At 32.9% G+C, this 20,813-nt stretch overlaps 1 protein-coding gene across 1 annotated transcript in view; it reads right to left on the bottom strand.

Annotated features, from left to right (window-relative positions):
* The window catches only part of LOC101029206 (cadherin-10), a 165,370-nt gene that overhangs the window by 31,113 nt on the left and 113,444 nt on the right, over positions 1-20,813 (bottom strand). Inside the window, exons 3-5 of the mRNA XM_039468492.2 lie at positions 18,568-18,862; positions 16,884-17,003; positions 16,294-16,461 (exon numbers count right to left, since the gene is read on the bottom strand). Of these exons, the coding sequence (XP_039324426.1) occupies positions 16,294-16,461; positions 16,884-17,003; positions 18,568-18,862 (583 nt within the window). The remainder of the gene's footprint in view (positions 1-16,293; positions 16,462-16,883; positions 17,004-18,567; positions 18,863-20,813) is intronic.

Genomic DNA, 20,813 nt, shown 5'->3' with positions numbered 1-20,813 from the left:
AATCTAAATAATTCAGTGTAATGTAGTGTATATATACACATGTGGATATATATTGGACAGTTTTAATAAGCTAATAGATCTTTAATATTTTAATGGAATATCTTATTTTCCCTCTTTAGTAAAAATAAGCATTTGAAACTTTCCACTGAAGGTAAATTCAGCCCTGCTGCAATGTTGCAGGTTTTTCTGCCTCAAAGATCACAAGATCTCCCCTTTCAATGAATATCATGTTTTTTCCCCTGTTCTCTGCATGTCTCTACATAATACTTGAACTGAAAACTATCAAGTCATATCTGTATATTAATAAAGTTATTTTAATGCCAAAGGCAGCTTTCACCTACATGGGAGAAGGTAATCTCTAAGTTTATCTTGCAAAAGATTAATTTTGATTTTTGCATGTGCACTTTTTTTTTTTTTTTTTGAGACAAGAGTCTTGCACAGTCACCCAGGCTCTGCTGCAGTGGTGTGATCTTGGCTTATTGCAGTTTTCATCTCCCGGAGTCAAGTGATTCTCTGAGTAGCTGGGATTACAGTTGTGCACAACCACACCTGGCTAATTTTTGTATTTTTAGTACAGATAGGGTTTTTCCATGTTACCCAAACTGGTCTCAAACTCCTGGCCTCAAGAGATCTACCTGCCTCAGCCACCCAAAGTGCTGGTTTTACAGGCCTAAGCTACTGTCCCCAGCCCACATGCAAAATTTGAGTTAAAAATTCTCAATCTGCATCTTTGTTATTTCCCCCAGCAATCCTAAACTTATAAAATAATTTTTAGCAAAACTTATAGTTTATAAAACAATGTAGATCAATATTTTAATGATCTTCAGTTAAGGATTTCTAAAACACAAAACAAAATTTAAAAAGGTTGATAAATCAGTCTATACTCAAACTAAAACCTTCTATAAAATAAAGATCATGTAAAGTGACACATTTTACAAATAAAGAGAAGATAGTTTCAGCACACATATTTACAAATATATATTAATAGATCTACAAGAAAAGGCAGAATAATTAGTAGAAAAATTAGTCAAGGATGTTGATAGAAAACAATTTCCAGTGGAGGAAACATGAAAGATCCATAAAGAGAGACAACTGTACTAAAATTAAACCCGGTAAATGCAAATTAAAGCCAAGATATGACACCTTTTTTAAAATTATGCTCGAGGCTCTGGGATACAGGTGCAGAACATGCAGGTTTGTTACATAGGTATACATGTGCCATGGTGGTTTGCTGCACCCATCAAACTGTCATCTATATTACGTATTTTTCCAAGTCTTTGCTATTGTGAACAAGTGTCACAATAAACATACGTGTACATGTGTCTTTATAGTATAATGAGTTATAATTCTTTGGGTATATACCTAGTAATGGGATTGCTGGGTCAAATGGTATTTTTGGTTCTAGATCCTTGAGGAATCGCTACATTGTCTTCCACAATGGTTGAACTTGCACTCCCACCGATCGTGTAAAACTGTTCCTATTTCTTTATATCCTCTCCAGCATCTATTGTTTCCTGACATTTTAATGATCACCATTCTAACTGGCATGAGATGGTATCTCATTGTTTTCATTTGCATTTCTCTAATGACCAGTGATGATGAGATTTTTTTTCAAATGTTTGTTGGCTGCATAAATGTCTTCTTTTGAGAAGTGTCTTTTCATATCCCTTGGCCACTTTTTGATGGGGTTGTTTTTTCTTGTAAATTTATACTTATGAAAAATTAATAAAAGTCTGACAGTCTCATGTATCAAAAGTATGTGGTAGAATAAAAACTATTACACAGAGTTGATGGGTGTTAAGTTTGACACAATGACTTTGGGAAATGTAGTGTCCTAGAGATGCTGTAACAAAGTACCGAAAACTATGAGGCCAATAACTACAGAAACATACTCTCTGGCAGTTCTGGAGGATACAAGCCTCATAGGGACATACTCTCCTTGACTATCTAACAGCAAATCTTCCCTTGCTGCTTCTGCTACTGGAGTTTGCTGGAAATTCTTGGTGCCCCTCAGCTTGTAGCTGTACCACTATCACCACTATATAGTGAACTTCTCCCTGTGTATTCACTTGGCCATCCCTATCTATGTGTCTTAATTACCCCTTTTCATAAATATATCATTCATATTGGATTAGGGCTTTAACCCTAATACCCTCATTTTACACTGATTTTCTCTATTTCCAAATAAGCTCAAATTCTGCAGTACTGGAGGTCAGTAATTCAGTCTATATGTAGACATAAGCCATATAGAATTGTTGTTTTTAAAATGAAGAAAAAAAGGAAGTAAACCGAAGTGACAAAGAGCATAAGGACAAATGAATAAATCATTGTATAATTACACATCTCAACAACATAATACAAAAGTGAGAAATGTGAGCTATGCTTACATGGAAAAATGTGGTAAACCTTAGGTACATATTACTGAGTGAAAAAGACAAGTTTCAGAAAATGGTGTATAGTGTGATACTACCTTTATAAACCTAAAACAAGAAGACTCAGTATACTATTTAGGAATACATACATACTACTATGAATATATACACACAGTTGTATACATATACACCTCCTTAACCCCAGATACTATCACATGGTAATTAACTCTGGGCTATCTAAATAAAAGGAGAGAATGATGTATGACCATGTAAAGTATTCCTAACCTTAGTCTTTATGGTGTACTTTCTAATGGTGCTACTTATATTCTTTTGTATTTATCAAATACTACTAGAAAATTTAAAACATACAAAATAAACACATATACAACACAAGTAAGTCTTTTTGTTTTGTTTTGTTTGAGATGGAGTCTTGCACTGTCACCCAAGTTGGAGTTCAGTGGGGTGATCTTGGCTCACTACAACCTCTGCTTCCTGGGTTCAAGTTATTATCCTGCCTCAGACTCCCAAGTAGCTGGTATTACAGGTACCTGCCACCATGCCCAGCTATTTTTTTGTGTGTATTTTTAGTAGAGACGGGGTTTCACCACATTGGCTGGGCTGGTCCCGAACTCCTAACCTCAGGTGATCTGCAGGCCTTGGCCTCCCAAAGTGCTGGGATTACAGGCATGAGACACAGCACCTGGCCACAAATAATTTTCAAGTTGAGAATTTAAAGTATGAGTAGTATTCCTGGCACTCAACAAAGCAAACACAGGTCTGCTATTTAAGATTTAAACAGAAAAATAAAAAAAAACAGAAAAGCAACAACAACCCAAACATACAAAACACTCCCCAAACAAAACAACTTCTAGCAGAGTCCCATCAACAAAATGGCTAATACTGGAGTAATCAGATGCAGAACAATCCACACACACACACACACACACACACACACACACACTCATGTTAAATATTTTTAAAGAAGTAAAAGTTGACATAAAAATATGACCAGACTCAAAAAATGACTCAGAGTATTTGATATTAAACCAAACATAACTGAATATTAAAAATATAATCATTGAAGTTAAGAAAATAATGAATGGGTTAAAAAGAAGATTAACATCATCCAACAAGAAAATAAGTGAGTTGGAGGATAAAAGGAAGGAAGTAAATGTATTTAAAAAACTAATGTGTAATTGTGTGTTATAAACAAAGATTAAAATGTCAGTGGACCTTTCAACAGCAACTCAGATTCTAAACATTTTTGAACAATAGTATCAAAATTTGATGATAATGTTATTTTGAACCTTGAATGCTCACTTTAGCCACCATATTATGTGTGATAACCCAATGAAGATGGTTTTAGATTCAGCATAGTCCCTTTGGACCTTTGTAAAGAACCTAGTGAAGAATCTCTTCTAGGAAAATAAGGGACTGAATCAAGATTTAGGAATGCATGAGATCCAGAAAGCTAGAATCCAAAGCAAGAAAGTTAAAAAAATAAATAAATAAATAAATAAGAAAGAAAGAAGAGAAAAGAAAAGAAAAAGAAAGTCTGGCGTAACAGGTGTTCCTGTCTATGGAGATCAGCCAGCCTGTGCTGGAACCAGAATACTGAGGGCTTCAAGATAGCCTCTTTACAATTGCCAGATTGAAGCAAATGCTACAGGGCTGTTCACTAACAAATTTTCAGCAGCTGCACACACAACACAAGCCTGTGATATCTTGGAAAAGATAACCTTGTTAAAGACAATCTGTAATATCCATCAGTTTGAAATAATTACTTAGGAAATAAAATGATTGCCTTTCTGTCTTTGAATTTTGGGAGAGATGGTATGCTCTGTTATAAATTTGAACACATGAGACCTAAATTTTACAGTTAACAGCAAAGCATTTTTGAAAATTACACTAAAATATCAGTTTTTGTCTAAATAAAATTTTCAGTACATTTAGTGCTGTAGTGAGAGTGCTCTTGGGACAGAAAGCCAAAGAGGTTGACAATGGTGAATATTAAAGCAAAACCAAAGCACACACAAAAGAAACATTTTATAGCATGGAACTTAAATTTGCGAAGATAACCAATATAGAAAACCAGAGCGGGGTGTGGGAGGGTGGGGAGTGACATTGTATTTTCAGAGAATAGAATGATGTGTAACTGATGTCTGTTTTCATCAATCCTAAAAGCAAGTCAATGAGTAATGTATAAAAATATCTCAACAAATAACAAGAAGATATTAGTTAGAAAATTGCAGCTTAATCCTAGATAAACTAAAAAGAGTAATAAAGTTATCTGTGAGAATTAGAGCTATAGATGAGAATGGAATGGATGACTTATTTTATATATGTATACATATACACATATAGGCATACATAAATGCATTTAATATTCTAGTAAAAATTGTTCTTAAAATTAAATTTAAAAATTTCCTAATGATACTAGCAATAATCAGTTTATGATAAAAAGTTACTGTATCATAGAATGTTCTTTTTAAAGAGAGAGAGAGACAGAGAAAGAGAACAAAAGAAAAAAAAATTTGTTCCATTAATTTTACTTTTATATGGAATTCATTGTGAATATTGTCTCTGGAAATTTGTTCTCAAACATTTTACTTTTAGTTTGACTTCTTTGATATTGTTTGACTTGTATTCTTAGGCACATACTTAGAATCTGAAAATATGTCTGCTTTAAACTTGTCATTATAGTTCTGGTCAAGTATCTAAAATTATTTATTACTATATTTTAATTTTTTGGTGCAGAGACAGAGACAATATTCATTACAAGGTATATTTCATGGTTATGAAAGTTAGTGTTTTCCATGTTAATTTTTACTACTTTCAAGACTTAAACAGGAAAGTGATCATGCTCCACTGGTTCACATTAAAATGAATCTAATTTTTTTTAAATTTTACTGATGATACAATATAACTATATTGATGATCTATCAGTTCTTTTCCACAGCAATTTGTCTGAAGAAATATAGGTGAGTTGTATGTGTGTGCATGCATGCACATATGTACATTAATTTTTTTCTAAAGCACACAAGCACATAAACACATTGATTATATGGCAACTTCAGTAATTAATTCACTCAACAAATTTATATTCAGTTCCCTACATACATAAGTTGGTCACGCTTTTTATGGAATGATGCTTATGCACAGAAATCATTTTTAGGACAAGATTTATTGGGTCTATTTCAAAATCGAAAAGTGAATTTCTATATTTTATATGTATGAAAGAGTGATTCATTCACACTTTCTAATTTATTTCTAAGGCAAGTCTGTTGAATGTAAGTATCCTACTTTTTCAAGCAAACTGAAATTACTAATTGAGAACCAGCATGCTCTCCCTCCAAGGGTGTTTGCCATTTCGGTGAGCAGTAGGCAGGGAACTAGAAAGCAGGCATAGATTGTTTATGCATACGCTGACAAAGGCAAATGAGTGCGTAAGTTTCATTTCTCTTTAAAGACATCTATTTGCATGCTCCTTATTTTTTATCTTACAGTGAGGAAGCTTTAATTACGTGGTATGCTTTCCTATCAATTCTAATTTATAGTTGTTTTAAATTCATTTCCAGGTGTCAGATTGAATCATCTGCTCCCCTTTTAATGTTTGGGCAGATAAATATTTCTTCCTCGTGAGCACATTCTTAGTATGGTTACCCATTTGAGCACAAAGGCATGAATGTGAAAAGGAGAAAGGTAATTGCTATTTCTATATCATATAAATAAAGTCATATTGAGCAAGTAAAAAATCTAGAAGATAATATTGCAAAGAAGCTTCCTGTCTAGAAGGTTAATATTGAAAAAAAAATAAAAAATAAAAAATAAAAAAGTTTTGTGAGGCCTGAGCAACACGTGGGGCTACATATATAAGCGCCCTTTCACACTGATACTGACAACCCTACACAACATCTGCATGGTCAGTTATTAATGATTTCAAACAATTTTGATGCATTTCTGGTTTTTCACTATTCGAGGCTGATATCCCCGGTCACTTGTTCTGTCAAAATTTGATCAATCGGACCTTTGCACTTGAATATTTAAAATACTGCCAATTTGTGTACAAGAGTTATACAGAATTGACAGCTCAATGTGAGTAAGATACGTTGGAGGAAAGATATGATAGGTGATTTAAGAGATGTGACAGGGTGACTTCCTTAAGAACAACAAAGTGATGCCAGAAATCAACTGGGAGGGAAACAGAGGCAAACTGCTTACCCTCTAGGTTTTGAGTTTAGTGACAAACAACTGCTGTTTCGTTTTGTTGATAAAAACCAATAAAGTTCAAAGAGACATAATTTGTTCTTATCCTTTATTCTCTACCCTCGTTGCTATTCACATTTACATTAGAATTCTACTTTTCCAGAGTTGAGATGAAAAAGGCCTCATATATATGAATCAACAAAATAACATTAGCTTAAATTTTTTTATTTGCTTTGTGTATAATCATATTGTAACATCTCTGTGCTGCATGATCATCTCAAATACTTGCTCTAAGAAAAATGACATAATTATGCACGTTTATAAAACATTCCATTGTATAATGTTTAAAAGATGCTTTTTAATGAGCTTAAGAGGAAGAAATTAAAAACAAGATAAAGCTCCTTGGAGGGAACTGCAGAGTAGTTAAGGAAATTATGCAATGCTAAATGGGCATTTAGGAGAAAGCAGAGGAGAGCTGAAAGTCACACCAGAGACTGAGAAACTACTGAGGCTTTGGAACTGAAGATTCTTACCACAGGAAAGAGAGAAACCTAAATTTGTGAGCACCAGAGATACGATCATCAACTTAGCTTAGGGCATTTAAGTTAAATTAGAGCCAAACGAGATGCTGTACGTGTCTTAGTTTCCCGTTGGAGCTACTGAAGAAAGTTAACTTGACAAAGCTTGTAGTGAAGCTGCCATGGATCCCCAGAGTCCTGGAAATCCATTTTGCTACATTTCTCTAAAACTGTCTCCAAGTTAATCGGCATCAATAGATAACACACAATGGAATGTGTATAAACAATAAAAGCATATAGGATTCAGGGAGGTTAAGATAAACTTTCAATTAATCACTCATAAATATATTATATTATCCTAGGTGTTCATTCCCTTTACAATGGATCTCACTTGAAATTGTAGATGTCCTAAAAGCTCTGTAACAATAGCTTTAATTGTGTCTAAACAGGTTTGCATAACTAGTTTTACATCTATATTTCTAAATTTACATCTACCCAGGGATGATGTCCAAGATGTTTTAGAGGGTATAATAATAAAGAAGGAGTGTGAATCTCATTATGTAACATGCCAAGTAGTTTGGTCTAAGGCAACTTTCCACTGGACTAACTGGAATGTTCCAAGTAGGTTTTTGCATAATTTCCATATACATGATTTCTCTTTGAGAATTGGAAAATGTATATTTCCCCTGTCTCTGTGATGCTAAAAATATTTGACCTAGCTGTTATCTTACATGTCTATTTTCACTAATATCTTGCTTGCATATGTCAGACTAACATACTGTATTTCACTAGTTACTAGACAGCACTTTTTCTGCAGGAATCTCAATTCAAAATGTTCAAATCCATTTGAAATCCCTGTCCCTCTCTTCCAATAAACACTTCTGGTAGAAAGCTTGAAAGCATCTTGTTATTGATATTCTCACCTTTTATCCCTCTAACCTTTTATCAACCTAGTTACTAAATCATCTTAAATATATCTCAAATTCCTCTTCTCTTCAGCATTAGTTCAGACTCCATCAACTCTTGCTTTTCCTATCCAAGCAATGTGCTTCCTTGTTATCAAAATAATTAGTTAAAATGAAGAACTGTGCCTGATGCTCTCCAAAAAAATGATTTCTTAAATAAGTAGCATTTTTTACCTTTTATTCAATCCTTTTCATGCCAACAATGTCTTGTAATCTTACCTCTCACGATCCCTGATTTAAACCAAATTGCATACACTTCACTGAAGTCTGTTTTTATTCATTTTATTCTAACAACAATAACTAACAAAAATGTTCTTTCCCTCAATGCTCTTTATTTTTTCTGCCCGGAAAATTCTTATTCATTTTAGAAGTAGCTTTAAATAATGATCTTTTTCATGATTCCCTTATGTCTAAAATACTTAATTATTTAGACAATTATGGCACTAATCATATATCATTACTCTCCAATTATATGTGTGTACATATTTAGACAATTATGGCACTAATTTTATTTCACTACCCTCCAATTATATGTGTGTATATGTTTATGTTTTGTGTATATATGTATAAGTATAAATAATCATATATATTTTGTGTGTATATATAAGTATATAAGACTATATATACTAATATTCTATGTGTATGTATAAATAGAAGTATATTTAATTATATAATTATATAAAAGACTATATGTACTTATAAGTATATAAAGACTATATATACTTATATTCTGTGTATATGTATAAATATATTTAAATATATAATTATATATAAGACTATATGCACTTATATACAAAACATAAACATGTACACACATATATATACTATATTTATACATATATACACAAAACATATATATGTAGAGTCATGTTTCACTTAACAGGGATACATTCTGAGAAATGCATTGTTAGTTAATTTTGTTGTTCAAACATCACAGAGTGTACTTACACAAACCTAGATGGCATCTTCTTCTATACACCTAGGCTATATGGTAGCAGCTACTACTCCTAGGCTACAAACCTGTACAGTACGTTACTGTTTTGAATACTACAGACAACTGTAACATAATGGTATCTGTATGTCTAAACATATCTAACACAGTAAAAAATAAGTATGGATATTCTAATCTTACAAGACCACCATCATAACACTGACTAAAATGTCATATGGAGTGCATGACTGTATAGGTACAAAAGCAAGCAAGGAAAACAGTGAGAGGGACAGTGAGTATAAGAGAAACTGAAATGTAAAACGGTAAACGTGTATGTGTGTGTCTGTGTGTATGAGAGATAGGGAGTTTGTGCCTGTTTACCCTACCAAAATGTAAATTAGATGTGGATGTATCCTGTACGTAATTTCTTACTTTAAGACAATTACAGTTCATTTTTATTTCTTAGCACACTTCTTTGTGCACAGTAGGGCTTCAGTCAATGTTTAATAAATCAGTGAATGCCTTAATAACATAATTTCTTTATAACTCCCTCAAACTATAGGCATTGGGAACATGAGGAAAAATCTGACAAAAGTTGAGGTTATTTTGGTGGTCACAGTAAAAAATCACGCTATATCTAACCTACGTAAGTTGTAGAGCTGCGCTTTTGCATGTAAGTAGGTTCATTTTTTTCTAGTTAATAAAACAGGGGAAAAGAGACATTTTTAATTTTATTCCCTTCTTTCTCATGCTGAAGCATCTTCCTTGGGGCATACCTGACAAGTTGCTCTAGTTGAAAAGTGCTTGATAATTTAAAAATATGCAAATCAGCCTGGGGCCTACATTACCTTGGGATCTCCAGTAGAGGAGAGGTTGACTCTATTTACAAAGCGAAAATCAGCACTTATTAAATCAAATCTCTCTTGTACCAGGCAAGGATTATGGTAGTCTCACAGCACACTGAATGTACGTGTCTTAAATCCCTATGTATATCATATAGACATTTCCTTGAAAGACCTTGTCTCATGCAAACTTGTTTATCTGGTCAAGCAGTATAAAGATCCCAGAAAAGACGTCAGTCGTATTTGGTCCTTGGATATTGTAAAAGCACCAGGCAATAAAAGTACAATTTACCTGTCTCTGTATCACCATGCATACACATTTTAAGAAGTCAGTGTGTCCTGCCTGAATTTGGTTCTATAATCTATATATAAGTAGTGAATCATAGAAGTAACTAAAAGTGAAATGTACCAAGGAAGATTAAGTTTTTGATGTACCAATATCTTCCTAAGTGTAGTGCCTTGAAGCGCAGGCTTAAAAGCCAAATAACCTGGATCCCCAACCTGCTTCTTACTTATTTCATGAACAAGTGACTATAAATTTACATGATTCCACTTTTTAACTAATGAAAAGAAGATTTTCGTTGGTGCAAAAGTAATCACAGTTTTTGATGTTAATGGCAAAACTACTTTTGCACCAACCTAATACATTATCTCATATCGATGACGTGAAGATTAAATGAGTTTACATTTGTACTATATTTTGTGGTATTTAGTATGCTATAACAATAGACTGTTCTTGTATTATTTATTTGGGCAAACCAGATATCCTTTTTTAAAAGTAATTTAATGAGATAAAGTCAGTAGCCAATCAAAAGCATTCAAATGAAACAAGCAAACAACCATGCATAGATATGACACCTCTTTTAGGTTCTGCATAATTCTGGAATTGTTTACAGTTGCTTCTGAATTGGTTGTAGTTGCATATAATCTTAAGAGATACTTTGGTGGGAAATATAAAGAATTGATACTGAAATTCTCGAGAAGTAAGATTTTCTTCAGTTTATTTGTATACTCAAAAGTCTGTCATCGCTTCTAATTTATCTTAATAAAAACTGTCCTTTAAGTGGCAGAAGTTTTTTTTTTTAATTTTCAGAACTAACATTAACCAAATGATAAGGAACAACTGGTATTTGTCACTATTCTTAATAATCCATAGGGAATGTATAGTAGAAAACAATAAATTCACTCTTTCGAGTGCATTTAAGATCGATCTGGATGCTTACATAATAAATATCATATCAAACTCGCATTTAATTTGACATTGGTTATCTATCTACATAATGCCCTGCATACATATGAGAGGGTCACTCAATCACAGCGACCTTTTGCTTGGAGTTTGTAAGGTTTTTTTTCACGCTCATAAAAGCTCAACAAAGATGACATTACATAAATGTACATGCTATTGGTTCATGACTTCTATTTGTCAACCTAAATGAGTGCAATAATGTCTGTGAGTCAGTAAGAGTACAGGAGCATCATTCTATGAGCTCCAGGTTTCTTAGGAGCTCACACCCATTGTCAAGTAGAATGTGAAAACAATCTGCTTTCCTTGATTTTTGTCCCTGTGATAGGCTGTTTGGAAAAGCACATACCTGTGAATAAAAGACTTGTTTTTTTTGTTGTTGTTTTTTTTTGGTTGGTTGTTTTTTGTTTGTTTGTTTGTTTTCCGAACTTGTGTCCAGTCCTAGGCACCAACCAATTGGTGGGGACCCTGACCACCTGGCTAATCGATTTTGCAAAACTCTTTTTCTCTAGGCCTTGATCTTCTTCTCTGGTGCCCATTTTTTTTTTTTTTCCTTGAATAGATCTGAGAGTCTTTTCAAATAGACATTGTCTGGAGTGTTAAGGCAAAGATGGAATTATTCAGGCCTCAGTACTTTAGATGTCCCTTAATCATTAACTGTGGACAAATGAAAATCAATATTGTAACATTTTCTCAAGGATACTTTTTGGAAAACCTTTTGAAAGCAAATACTGTTGTCCCAGTTGGTTTTGCCGAGCCCTACAATGATCGGGTTTCAGTCATTTAATCTTTTCATAGACCTTTCTAATGATTTTTTTTCATAAGTTTACATAGTTTTATGATTTTCTATGTTTTCATAATTTTAGGGAAAGGAGGAAGGAAAAGGGGTAAACAGAACTAAAAATATTCAAGTGAGAATATCAGGCAGATAGATTTAAAGTATGAAAATATAATAGTTTTCTAATATTAGCACAATGAAATGGAAAAATAGATTTAAAGTATGAAAGTATAATATTTTTCTAATATTAGCACAATGAAACAAAAATTTAAGGATTATTGAATGAATGTTTGGAGAGCAGGAAAATTTGCTCTGGAATCCTCCTTAACGGAAGTGTTATTGGTACATATAAGGAAGTACATTCATTTTGTATACATTAATATTTCAATCGGAGTAGAAAATACTTTTAGATATCATTTTGAGGTGCATCTCTACCTTACAATCCATGGACTCCTTTTTAGAATTATATTAATATGCATATATTCATGTTCACATATTGATATACTTTTCAAACCATGAGATTATAAAGATAACTTCAATCAGGCATACAGTTATGATTTGTTATAGTGCCAATGATAATTTATAATTATCAATGTTCCTTTGAGTGTAAAGCCCTTTAAACTCATCTCCCATCAACCTCCTCATTCTTTGGTATGTTCCAGCCACAGGTGGTTTCAGTTGTGAACAGATTCCCTTCAATTTCCAACCTCAGGGTCTCCCACATGCTGAACTTTTTGCTTAGTCGATTTCTCTTTCTTTTGGTGGCTAGATCTACTCCATATTGCAGTGTTCCAGCGAAATATCACCTTTTGAATGAGAGCTTCTATTAGCCTTCCCCCTCCCCCAATCATCAAATCCTGGAATTGTCTCACGTTATTCTTTTCATACAGTAGTGAACCAGCCCCTTTCCAGTGTAAAATGCTTTTATACTTATGCATGATATTTCTCCCCTCCTTTAATGAAAGGTGATAGGGACACAAACAGGGACTTTGTTGTTGTTGTTGTTTTGACAAATACCATATACTTGTATTTAGTTTCTAAAATGGCTGTGCTAGTTTGTACTCATACTGCTAATAAAGACATCCCCAAGACTGGGTAATTTATAAAGGAAAGAGGTTTAATTGACTCACAGTTCCACATGGCTGGGGAGGCCTCACAATCATGGGGGGAGGTGAATGAGGAGCAAAGTCACGTCTTAAATGACAGCAGGAAAGAGAACTCATGTAGAGGAACTCCCCTTTACAAAACCATCAGATCTGGTGAGACTTATTCACTATCAAAAGAACAGCACGGGAAAGATTGCCACTGTGGTTTAATTACCTCGCACAGGGTTCCTCCCATGACACGAGGGAATTATGGGAGCTACAGTCAAAATGAGATTTGGGTGGGGACACAGTCAAACCATAACAATGGCATTTGGTGCAAGGGTGATTTCAATAAATATTTTTAGATCAATGAATTTGTGATTTACTCGAATTGCCCCTCATATGACATAAACATTTATCACTAAGATGCTACCAGAACATTGGGCTAGATAGCTCTTTGTCACTGAAATTGTAAGGATGCTTACAAGTAGCCCTAGCTCCCACCCATTCGATTCCAGTAGACTTGCCAGTTGACATAATAAAAAAATCTCAAGATATTGCCAAATGTAGAGGGGCATGGCTGGGGAGGGCAAAATTATCTCTGAATGAGAAACATTGCTATAAATCGACACAATAAAATAAACACACAAAAAAACCAATATATCTGAGTTTTCATTTGTTTCTTTCCCCTTCAAATGACTGAGATTGTTGATACAGAATATAGGCAAATAGTGAATTTGGATCAGTCAACCTAAAGGAAAGTTTGAGTTGTGACCTAACTTTTATACTCTTGAATAATAATAATAATGGTAATAGAGCACTAGCATGAATCAGCATTATTAGATGCATAAATAAACTATATGCCAGCCACTGAGTTAGTGCTTCCTAGATATTAAGTAATTTAGTCTTACATTGCTCTTCATGGAGCAATGTAAAACTATGCTAACCAGTGTTACTGATGATAATGAAAAACAGATGATTTAATGGACCCACCTGAAAAAACTAAGTGAGTAGTAGTTTTTTCTTACTTTTCTTCTGTATATTGTGTTTAATAACAGTAACGGTTTTCTTCTGTATATTGTGTTTAATAACAGTAACAGTTTCTACAGATCAGTTGTGAGGTTTCTATGATATGCTACATATGAAAGGCTTTGTGAACTGCAGAACTCCCTTCAAACATTGACTATTTACTTAAATAATATTAAATATTAAATACTGTTTTCTAGATGTAATATGACTTACACAATCAAATAACATTATAATTGTTATGAATGTGTGTTCCCAAAGGTCAGACAAGGTTGTAAATATTTGTAACACAAAAGATAACTTAGAAAATAAAAATTCATAAAATATGTTTCCATCTATAACTTAAAAATAATGAGACAGTTCAAGACAGACCTGGGCAACATCGCAAAACCTTGTCTGTACTAAAAATACAAAAGTTAGCTGGGCATGGTGGTGTGTACCTGCAGTCCTAGCTACTCAGGAGGCTGAGGTAAGAGAATCACTTGAACGCGGTAGGTGGAGGTTGCAGTGAGCTGAGATTGCACCACAGTACTTTAGCCTGGGCCACAGAGCAAAACTCTCTCTCAAAAAATATATAAATAAATAAATAATAATAGTCATAATGATAATGAGACAAGATATGGGATGATCTAAGATCCTCTAAATGTATTTTAGTATACATTTGGTGTTAGAGGTGGATTTAATTTGCTTATTGAATATGTCATTTGTAAGTGGACTGTATTTTAGACACATGCATATATGTTAAAATGTAAAATACAATACTACTCCCAAAGGAAATTTATGACTGATAAAATACTTTTTTTCCAGTAATAGTTATGCTCATTGTGGATTATGCAATTAATTAATTATGGTTCATTGTGCTGAATTTGCATGTCCATTCTCCTGGGAGAAGGCTCGAGCTAAGAGCTGGTCAGAAAACATGTAAAATGTGAAATTTAAATTTTAAACAGTGCACATCTGTAAACTTGTTCTAAGAAATGTGCAGGATTATTACTAGTTTTATTTTTCTTACCAATATTGAAGGCAATCTGGAGCTAAAACCTAATTATTTGAAAAAAGCGTAAGTGCATGCCTTTCCCTATGAGGTCTGGGGCCAGCATCACACCAGCAGACCTGATGGCCATACTTTAAATATCTATCAAACAACCATCACAGATACACAGGTATGTGATTAGTCTGCTCAAGAAAATTCTCTATGAATTTTGAAATCTTTCCAAATACATGCTTTTAAACAATTTACTAAGAATCGTGTACTATTAATAAAGTTAGATAAAATTAGTATAGAAAAGAGGGAAAATGCTTTTGAAGACTCAGGACAATACTGTTAATTCTTAGACCATGATTCCTCTGAGCAATGGCCTTTAATATAAAGATATAAGCATTAAAAAAAAAAAAGCTACTGCCTTTAAATTTTAATACTTTATCACAGGTTTTTAAAGCAAATTACAAACTAAACTTGAGGGACCAATTCAGAGGTTAATATTCAGCAAATCCTGAAAATTAAGGACATAAATGGTAGTTGAATGTCCTTTTTGTGTCACATTGCTACCCTAAATTCTATCTTTAAGTACAGGATCTTTTAGCAAAGCGTAAAATTGGGAGTGTCCATTGAGACTTGATATCATTTTCTCTGGTATGCGAGTAGACATGTAATCTACCAAATTTGTACCAAAAAAAAAACATGTATTTTATAGAATCTGTATTTATAAAGGTTCCTAACCTATTATTAAACTTTTTTAAAGAATTTGAGAGGTCAGTTCAAAATAGATTTACTCATAGAACAGGAATATAAAATGTTGTACTAAGGTTGTCACTTCACACATAATAACATTAAATGCAAATCAGATAGCTTTCTGAGGTTCTCTACAGTGCTCTCTGGATTAGTTCTTAATAATTTGTCAAATTCGATATTTTGTTGAAAAAATTTGTCCTCAAGTTAGAATCCTCTTTATTAAATGTGAAACAGAAACATATGTATTTATTGTAAAATTTAAGACTTGGTTTTCTAATAAACATTGTTTCCTTTTGTTAGCTGAAAGAAACAGTTCTTAAATTACAATTATAGTTGCCAAGCTCATACAGGAAGAGGTTTGGGATCATGGGTCCTCCTGTCTCTGAGTGAAATATACTTGAAATACTCAATTTTATCTTTTCATAATACGTAGTAAGTTCATCAGCATGTACACCTTTTTGTTTACTTTTGTAGCACATTTTCAATATATTTTAATTTAAATGAATGATAATTTATTTTTTTTCTTTTCTTTCTTTTTCTATTGTTTTTATGCTGAATCTTTTGCCCTGCAGAATGACCATCAAAGGGTGCTTACTCTGGGGGAAACGTGGTGGATTATCGTTCACATCTGTCAGCGTGATGTTCACGGTGGTTGTCCCCGATAAGCCTCCCATCTGGCCGCCCATGTCTTTGGCCTGGATGACCACTTGGTATTGCTCCCTGTTTTCTCTGTTCATATTTGGTAAAGCAGTCCTGATGATACCTTGAGAAAATACAAAAACTTCCATTATCTTCACTGAAATCTCAATTATTATTAGATTAAGTCCACAAATCATATTTTTAAGCTAGCGATTTTTTGAAAGATAGGTTTTTTATATTAATTTTTATTGCCTAGAAATTATAAAAGTGATTCTGTGGAAATACTATCTGTATTGGGTTTCCATTTCCTAGCAATGCCACCTGTGCTGTAGAGTGGCCTAAACCTTTATGTTACAATATCTAAACAGTGGTTCCCATTAGTTCACTCTATCATTTAACTTTGAGTTCTTACATCTTGAAGCATTGCATTATCACTCATCTCTGAGTACTAACGTTAAGATTTTCTTCTTATTGTCTCATGGTCTTTCTACTTATAAAGGTCATAAAGATGATCAAAGTAACAAACAACAATTCATTATTCCTGACCTGTTTCAGGCTCCACAGAGAAATAGGGCTGCCCTTGAAGTATGCTGTAAATGACTCTGGCGCTGTTCCCATAGGAAGGGTCATCGGCATCGGTAGCTGTGACTTGCACCACAGAAGTACCTGAAGTATCCAAATTCAGCTTAGTTCTGCACAGTACCAGAAGGAGGAGCAAAAGCACTGGTTTTCATTGAAGACTTGAATGATTCTTGGCTTTAATAATGACCTCTTAAAGAAACTTTCATATATAATTTGGATGAATATATACATAGATAATGTTATTACAAGTAAACTTTTGAATTCAAATACATAATATTTATTTAGTCGACATGTCAATTTTTTATGCATGCAATAAATAATGCTAGTACATCACAATATGATAAATACAGTTACTTTACAAATGCTCAAGTTTGATATTCAAATTCATTTTCACATAATAGATTTGTTTCGTGTAAAGGGCCTATCTAATCACAAAGGAGTAGGTATGTTCTTCCTCCCCCTCTCCACTAATTAACTCTAAAAATAATTAACATCTGCTCTCAAATACAATTTTATGAATAGATTAAATTCTAAATTTAGAAACAATCCACTATGATCCCAAGTTCCATGAACTACTAAAATCTGTTTGGTAAAGTTCAAGATATTTAAAATGGCTTTATAGTGAGATTACTGACAAAAGTCCTTGGGATTTAATGAGGAAAATATTAAATAACAACCTCAGAACAATGCTTGTGAGAAATGCAGAGTCTGAAAATGTGCTATTATAACTGTTACAAGTTAAAAAAAAAAAGCATCACATTCGTTTAATCAGTTTAAACAACTTCATGCATATGTGAGAAGTGTCTATTCTTCTACTGAATCCAAAAATATATTTTTAAAAATGTTACCACTGTTTTCTGATGCTTTTAATGGCCTGTCATTTTATACCTAATTTAAAAAATTAAAGCAGTTTTAATTTTCTGGGCCTACAGATATATCTCCCATTTATTTACACTGAAAAGGGAAATTCTATTTTCTTGAATGTTATATTTCTATCTCTTTTTTCATGCTGTATGTTTTACAGCTTCCACAATCTAAATTGGTAATTCTGTATCAGTACATATTTAACCATGGGTTTTCAGTTGGCTTCTTTGAATATAAGATTTCAAAGAGTTTTAAAGATACCAGCAGACTTTTATGTGTAATAGCAATAATGATAGGATATTTTATAATATTTAATAAAAAAAGAAATAATCCAATCAATTTCCTCAATTGAAATATGTAGATAGTACATATTCCAAATTAAATCTTTAGGCAAAATATGACTAGAGTATATGTGAAGATTGTATTCTCTCCATGGTATTCTAAATGTATTTATATTTGGGATCAGAAATGTACACAACTGTTATCTAAATTCAAGGGAAAAAAATAAACATTTATTTTCACAATTTTCTACCGAAGTTCAATGGAATTTTCTTGATTGTGGAGGAAAGCATCTAACTATATGTACTATAAAGATTCACAAATCCATAGGAAGTGTAAATTGCATTAATCTTTTTTTTCTGATTGTCTCCTAAAAGAAAAAAAAAAAAAACGTACTCAAGGTAGCAAATCAAAGAGGATTTCAATTAATTAATTATAATATTATAAGAATGTATTGATTATTAAAACATTTTTTGAATATCATCATAAATGTAAATGAACTTACCTACAACAGACATCTCAGGAACACTAGCTGTATAGATTTCTTCTGGGAACGTTGGCTCATTGTCATTGATATCATGAATTTTGATCACAAACTCTGACTCTGGTTCTACTGGCCTCAGAGTTCTTCTGTTAATAGCTTGTGCACGTAGAGTATAAAAGGCCTTTTCCTCCCTATCAATTCGTCTTGTGGCATGAATATCACCTGTTTTTTCATCAATAATGAAAAGAGTACCAGCTCCATCTCCAGATAAGATATATTTGAGTGATCCATCTCCTTTATCTTGGTCTGAATGTAGCTAGGGGAAATAAAAAGAGCATATACATGATAATTATAAAGGTACATGGTGCTGAAAGAATTCAAAGGTTTTTCAAGTTTCATCATTGAGCAATGGGGTCAGCTATCCGAGTTCTTGAAATAAGACTTGAATAAGTTTGATCACACTTATTTATACACTTTAAACCATATGAATAGCCTTTTATATATCAGAATAATTTTTATTCTAAATGAAAAAATCTAATAAAATTAAACCAAGCTCCTCTTTTTGCTTTGCTTAGGAAACACTCATTTGCATGGGGAAATAAATTCTGTTCCAGATATTATCAGTCTTGATATGTTGCTGTAAACACTGCTCTTTCATCTCTTTCTGTGAATGAAAATTATTTTATTCTTATACTGTGCAAGAAATTTATCCGATATAAACTTGTTATTAGCTATTGTATTTCTGTTGATGAATTAGTAATATCTTAAGAACTGCAAGAAAAGCAAAGCTGTAGGAGACATAGTTCTTACTTTAAAAAACAACGTATATCACATTTTTGGTTTATACAATAGATAGTAATTACCCCGCAAATATTTGTAGTATTCAGAGCAGATAGATGTCTACATAACACATGTCTATATGCTTTCAAGTTATAAATCAAATTAATGAACTATAAAATAAAATATGTTCTAGCCTCCTACCTTGTCAAATTTACCTTCTTAAAAACCTACAAAGACAAACTCTGTGCAGGAACAAGGTAATACAAGGCCTGTGTCTTGCTCCTTTTTTTGCACCTATAACATAACCACACTGGAGGTTTGAGAATCAATTCATCACATCAAAGAGCTTTGCATGATTTCCTGTGGACATCTCAGCCCAATGTACACACTATCCTAGTGCCAATGCTCGTTCAAGAGTCCATGTGTCATGAACAAATTCCATCCATGTTGTTTTTCAACAGATGCCCTTAAGGCTAACCAACAGGCTTAGGAGTACTCCTACTAGAGACTGAATGTAATCTTTGGGCAATTGACTTAAAGAAGAGCCTCTTGTAAAACCTAGAAGCAAGCTCCATAATGTTCGGGGAAGAAATAATGGGCCCCAATGACCTTGAGAATTCTGGAAATGGATAGGCAGTTACCAGTTGCCAGATGGGTATACCTCCTGCCCCATATGGAATTCTAACTCTGAAAAATAAAAGCCTGGCCACAGGAAGAACAGGTCTTGGCTTTGAAAAATATAAGAAATGTATGGTTTGTTTTTAATTTGTACCACTCTACCAATAAACATTTTTAAATGCTAGGATCACAGTTTTATTACGTGTGATGATATTATGCTTCAACAAATTTTATGTTGTTATGCATTGGATAAGAAATATTTTTAAAACAGTAGGCCTTAATTCCTACCAAACATTTATTATAACAGACTTCGTCATAGTCAAGTTTTATGTTTTAATATTGATATAAAATGTAGATGTAAATCAGAATAGGCACACTGATCTACAGCCTAGAGAATTAAGAACTGGAGACAATAATCTTCAATTATATGCTTCAATTATATGTATTTTTCATATAATTGAAGTTAGACATTTATCTAAGTTTGATTTTTGCTGTTTAGACTACTTAAACTAGCACTTGATTTCATCTAATTAAGTGTAGAGTTTTAAACTAATTACTTCCTATTTAAAGAAGACTTGTTTATTTAATTAAAAGGTTCTTTTCTACTTATGAGAACTTATTTTAATGAACTTGCCCCTCAAAACATTTTTATGTAGATATCAAAAATATTTAAAATAAATAAAATATTATGTGTATCTATCTCTAATGAATTGCATTACTTATTACCACTGGGTCTACAAACAGTCTACTTTTTGGTTAATGGTTTGCAGTAATTAGCACCTAGCTGTCAACTCTGGATAAAACTACATTTCTGGATAAACTGCTTATTAATGCACACATAATAGATAAAGAAAACCCCAGATGGGCAC

This window comes from Saimiri boliviensis, chromosome 1, assembly GCF_048565385.1.
Source record: "Saimiri boliviensis isolate mSaiBol1 chromosome 1, mSaiBol1.pri, whole genome shotgun sequence".
Lineage (NCBI taxonomy): Eukaryota > Metazoa > Chordata > Mammalia > Primates > Cebidae > Saimiri > Saimiri boliviensis.
The sequence above is the reverse complement of the archived record's forward strand: the minus strand, read 5'-3'. Positions and strand labels throughout refer to the sequence as shown.